General features: G+C 46.1%; 1 protein-coding gene across 4 annotated transcripts in view; it reads left to right on the top strand.

Annotated features, from left to right (window-relative positions):
- The first annotated feature begins 677 nt into the window (after positions 1–677).
- Positions 678–6,000, top strand: part of PTPN2 (protein tyrosine phosphatase non-receptor type 2) — a 69,190-nt gene continuing 63,867 nt past the window's right edge. The window contains exon 1 of one of the 4 annotated variants that reach the window (XM_059706698.1): positions 678–887. In XM_059706698.1, the coding sequence (XP_059562681.1) occupies positions 819–887 (69 nt within the window). In that variant the 5' untranslated portion in view covers positions 678–818. The remainder of the gene's footprint in view (positions 888–6,000) is intronic. The other 3 variants (XM_059706701.1, XR_009454161.1, XM_059706699.1) reach the window with 3 other exon arrangements.

The following is a 6,000-nucleotide window of genomic DNA, read 5'->3' as shown; positions in this document are numbered from 1 at the left end:
GTTTCTCATCATTGATGTTTCTCTCTCTCTGAAATCTGTAAAAACTTTTTTTAAAAAGCCAATTTGATTTTCAAATTTACTTAGTTGAATTTTTAAAAACTCTTCACATTTCTTATAGAGATAAAACAATATAACCACACAAGTTTACCTACAGGTAACACTAATTTTTAAATTGCATAACACAATCTGTGTTCTCCCTAGTTCCGAGAGATGTGGCCACTCCTCGTGCTATAGTGATTTGTCACGATACCCTGAGGCTTTAGTTACAGAGCTGGCATCCGAGCTGATTAATATTCTCCACGAGGGCTGAGGAAGTTCTTTCCAAAGTTGGACACAAGCCTCTAAAGTGATCTAGGTGATGTTTAAAATAAAACAACGGGAAAGCAAGAACGAAGGGGTCTTAGGGCACTTCCTTGGCCTGCTCCATTCACGCGAACCCCGCGGTACTACACCTCCTTCCTGGGGTCATTTCTAGCGAGTCCAGGGTGCGGGCCACCCCCCAGGGCCCGGGAGAGCAACCTCTGGGTGGGTCTCCTTGGCTGCACCCTCTTCACCTAGCACCCCCCCACCCCGACCACGCCTCCCCTGTGAGTCCCAGGAGTCCCGCCCCGCAGCCACCAGTCTCAGCGACGCGATACTCGGCGCGCTGACGTCTGACGCTCCAGGTACTTTCCCCGCAGCCGGTCGGGCTTGGCGTGGGGGCGGGGCGGAGCGCGGAGCGCGCATGCGCCACAGCGCCAGCACTCTCCCGGGATCGAGCGGGGGCCTGAGCCTCTCCGCCGGCACAGCTCCGCTCGCGCTAGCTCGCTCCAGCGGCCATGTCTGCCACGATCGAGCGAGAGTTTGAGGAGTTGGATGCTCAAAATCGCTGGCAGCAGTTGTACTTGGTGAGTCAATGGCTCGCGCAGCAGGCGCTGTACACCTCCGTGGACCCAGGCTCGCGCCCGCCGGCTCCCTCCCGGGTCCCCCGCCTCCCGCTCAGGGCGGAAGTGGTGGCGCGCGGGCCGCGTCAGGGCTGCGCCTGCGCCGACCGAGTCTCCGTTCCCTTTTGAAAAAAAGACTTTGAGTGAGGTGTGTGTTGGGAGGGCGGGGGGTGTTTATCGGAAGCGCAAGCGCAGAGTTAATTCTAGAAGGCGGCACCCCAGCGGCGTCTTGTGGCACGCGCGGGCGTGTTTCTCGGTCCTGGGGTCGGGTGGGGATGCGGGGAACCCTTTGGCCGGTGGTGATGGGTGTGGGGCGGGCGTCCGAGAGCCCGCCGTAACTGTGGGAAGGGCCGGGATGGGGGTGTGTGGAGGGGATGAAATGAGGGGAGACCCCCGGGCTCTGGGAGTTCGCAGCGGGGAGCGGATGCTGCTGCCGTTTCGGATCGGGCTTCGCCGCTTCTTGCTCGGCGCCTCATTCTGTTCCCAGTTACCTTTCCCGCTGCCCAGGTGTCGCGTGGCCGCGCGGGCCGAGGCCGGCCGGGACGCCCGCTTCCTTGCCTGGTTGTGTGCGTGGTGCCTGGGCCTCTCGCCTTGGGAGTGACTGAACCGTAGTGGTGGCAAGCGCTCCTGGCGATCAGCCGTCCAAATGGTCTCAGAGCCCATACCGCCGCGTGTGGAGCGACCTCCGCAGAGGTTCCGGAAGGAGACTGGGCTTCGCTTGTGTCCAGCGGTTCTCAACCTGTGGGTCGCGACCCCTCTGGCGGTCGAACGACCCTTTCACAGGGGTCGCCTAAGACCATCCTGCACATCAGATATTTACATGACGATTCATAACAGTAGCCACATTACAGTTATGAAGTAGCAACAAAAATAACTTTATGGTTGGGTCACAACATGAGGAACTGTAATTAAAGGGCCAGAAGGTTGAGAACCACTGCAAGGGTGTCATCCTCTTCAGTTTTCTTCACATTAACAATAAAATCTTATGTATGTGGTTAAGCTTGTCTCATAAATGTATACGCCTGTGCAAGCACCACTCAAGTCAAAATAACCTTTCCAAAAAAGAATAATAGTAAATGATCTTTCCATCACCCCAGAAGGAACTGTCATGCGCCCTGCTCCACCCAATAGGCTACCACTATTTTGATTTCTTGGCACCATAGGATAATCTTGGCTGTTCTGGAACTCTTGTAAATGGATTCACATACAGTAGTTGAGCTCCTGACTAGCTTCTTTAGCTCAACTAGAGAACCTTTTAATTCAAATACAACTTTTTTATTTCTTTTAAAATGACCTAATTGCCTATTCTCTTCTGTTTAATTATTATCATATTATTCCCAAGATTGAATTGAGTGTGAGTTAAATGCTGTTCCTACTGGTTGGTTCACTTGGTGTGCAGTAAAAAGAAAAAAAGCTTTCCTGTAAATCTTGATGGTCCTGGGTTTTTCCCCATTCCATTTAATTAGATGACAGTAAAAATGTTTTCGTTGTCATTATGTTCAGAATGTCACATTTTTCTCTTGAACACAATAGCGGGAAGTGTAATAAATATTTTAATTCACATGGGTATAGGATATGTTAAGATAGGGCACTAACTTTAAAGGACTTTTCCAAATATAGAAAATTTTAAATGCACATTCTGGTAGGAATCTGTGAGAGTCTGCCAGCTGTGTCTTTTCCAGTTACATTTATTTTAGCAGAGACTGCTGTCGCCAAGTTGCTAGTCATACATCAGAGTACAGTTTTGAGAAGAGAAAGGTGAATGTGACTAGTTAATTCAGCTTAACATTTTGGTTAAGCAGTTTGATATGTATACACATGCCTTGAAAATTCAGTGAAAATTATAATCCCTCTTATCAGAAAAATGCACTAAAAATTTCACATTACATTTCAAGGAATTCAGGAAGCCCTTCTATGGACTCCTGCCTAGGTGTCCTTTAGGTTACTGAGAAGGGTCCCAGGTTCGATTCCAGTCAAGGGCATGTAGCTTGGTTGTGGGCATATCCCCAGTTGGGGGGTGTGCAGGAGGCAGCTCATCGATGTTTCTCTCTCATCGATGTTTCTAACTATCAGTCTCCCTTCTTCTCTGTAAAAAATCAATAAAATGTTTAAAAAAATAAATAAATAAACAGCACTACAGACCTGGTGCCAACAAAACTACACTTGGCTTCCCCCAATGGGACACAGGCCCCACCACCACCCCAGAGCGACACCCCACCAAATTGTAGCTAACGCTGCCGAGACCCCATGGCACAAAATGCGGCCCACAGCCCAACCCAGCCTGGAAACGGTCGCTGTGGGAACCAGGTAATGATGTCATGTAGCAATGCCTGGCTTCCTCTCCCTAGTGACTAGCATCCTTGGAGCTTCTTCAGCCCAGGAACCTGACTTGCTTTATAGCCGGGTGCAAACATTTTACAGTTAACCAAATATTTGTGAAGTGTTTTCCCATGCCTCATCTCATTTGATCCTCTCAGAAATGCTGGAGTAGGTAGATAAGAGACTCAGTAGAATTCTATTTTCTTTTCATTAGCAAGACACGAATAATGATATTAAAATATTTCTTCTAATTAATTTCCTTTCAATGTGCATGAATCCATGCACCAGGCCACTAGTATGTATATATATATTCTATATATATAAAAGCCTAAACGACCTAACAACTGAACGACCAGTTGCTATGATGCGCCCTGACCACCAGGGGGCAGATGCTGAACGCAGAAGCTGCCCCATGGTGGTCAGTGTGCTCTCACAGTCAACCTCCTGCGACCGGCCAACCTCCTGGGGCCAACCAACCTCCCATGGTCCCTCCCTGAGGCTGGCCAGCCCCCCCCAATCTCCAGCCAGGCCAAGGGACCCCACCTGTGCACGAATGCATGCACCAGGTCTCTAGAGTGTGTGTGTATTTTTTTTTTAATCCTCATCTGAGGACATGCTTAGAGAGGAAGGGAGAGAGAGAGAAGAGGACAGAGGAGGAGAGGAGAGAGAAACATTGATTGGTTGCCTTCTGTACATGCCCTAACTGGGGATTGAACCCGCAACCTTTAGTGCACAGAAAGTGATGCTCAACCAACTGAGCCACTCCTGCCCAGCCTTCATAAATCTTTTTTTTTTAATATATATTTTTATTTACTTCAGAGAGGAAGGGAGAGGGAGAGACAGATAGAAACATCAGTGATGAGGGAGATCACTGGGGATCAAGCCCACAACCCGGACATGTGCCCTGACTGGGAATCAAACCGTGACCTTCTGGTTCATAGGTCGATGCTCAACCACTGAGCCACGCCAGCTGGGCCATAAATCTTTTGATTGGAGCATTTAATCCATTTGCATTTAAAGTAATTGTTGATGGATATGTATTTATTGCCATTTTATTCATATTTTATTTTTCCCCCCTCTTCTTAAAGAAGACCCTTTAACATTTCTTGTGAAACTGGTTTGGTGGTGATGAACTCCTTTTGCTTTTTCTTGTCTGGGAAGCTCTATCCTTAGTTCAAAATCAGCATTGGGGTCTGGCCGACAGCTGTATAAGGCCTGAGAAATCATTTGGTCTGGCCCTGCCAAGGCATTAGGGGTGAGTTAATTAAATGTTTGACCAAATATAGCAGGCTAATTTTTTTTAACTAGGCTAATTTTTAAGTTGATAATTTTGTATGGCCCAAGAATGATGTTATAAATATCCAAATGGCCTTGGCAGAAAAAAAGTTCCCCATGTTCTAAATGATAGCTTTGCTGGCTAGAGTAATCTGGTTATAAGTCCTTGCTATTTATCACTTTGAATATTTTATGCCAATCTCTTCTGGTTTGCAAAGATTCTGTTGAGAAATCAGCTGACAGTCTTGTGGGAGCTCCCTTGTAGGTAACTGACCAATTCTTCCTTGCTGCCTTTAAGATTCTCTTTTTATCTTTTTTTTTTTAAAATATATTTTATTGATTTTTTACAGAGAGGAAGGGAGAGGGATAGAGAGTTAGAAACATCGATGAGAGAGAAACATCAGTCAGCTGCCTCCTGCACACCTCCTACTGGGGATGTGCCCGCAACCGAACCCGGGACCCTTAAGTCCGTAGGCCGATGCTCTATCCACTGAGCCAAACCAGTTAGGGTGATTCTCTTTTTATCTTTAACCTTAGCCTTTTTTATCATGATGTGTCTTGGTATGGGTCTCTTTGGGTTTATCTTGATTGCAATTCTCTCTGCTTCCTGAACTTGTGTAACTTTTTCTTTCACCAGGTTAGCGAAGTTTTCTGTCATTTATTCAAATGGAATCGCTATCCCTTGTTCACTTTCTTCTCCTTCTGGTACTCCTATACTGCAGATGTTACATTTCACGTTCCAAAGTGCCCTTAAACCAGGGGTTCTCAACCTGTGGGTCGTGACCCCTTTTGGGGGTCAACGACCCTTTCACAGGGGTCGCCTAAGACCATCAGAAAACACATATATAATTACATATTGTTTTTGTAATCATTATGCTTTAATTATTTTTCAATTTGTAAGAGTGAAATTGGGGGTCACCACAACATGAAGAACTGTATTAAAGGGTCGTGGCATTAGGAAGGTTGAGAACCACTGCCTTAAACTATTGTTCTTTTTAATTCTTTTTTCTGATTGGGTGTTTTGTTTTGTTTTTCTACTTTAACTTCCAAATCGCTGGTTCAATCTTCTGTGTTGAGCCTTCAGTATGTGCTTTATATCATATGTGGTATTCTTCATTTCTGCCTGAGTATTTTTAATGGTTTCTATGTCCTTTTTCATACTGTTGAACATCCTTATAACTATTACTTTGAGCTCTGTTTCTGATAAATTACTTGCCTCCATTTCATTTAGCTCTTTTTTCTGGTGATTCTTCCTGTTCTTTCATTTGAGCCTGTTTCTTTTCTTTTTTTTTTTAATTTGGTAATTTTTTAAAAAATATATTTTATTGATTTTTTACAGAGAGGAAGGTAGAAGAATAGAGAGTTATAAACATCGATGAGAGAGAAACATTGATCAACTGCCTCCTGCACATCCCCTACTGGGGATGTGCCCACAACCCAGGTACATGCCCCTGACCGGAATTGAACCTGGGACCTTTCAGTC

Source organism: Myotis daubentonii, chromosome 8, assembly GCF_963259705.1.
Source record: "Myotis daubentonii chromosome 8, mMyoDau2.1, whole genome shotgun sequence".
Lineage (NCBI taxonomy): Eukaryota > Metazoa > Chordata > Mammalia > Chiroptera > Vespertilionidae > Myotis > Myotis daubentonii.
Note: the sequence above shows the minus strand (reverse complement) of the source record. Positions and strands in the feature narration are given on the sequence as shown.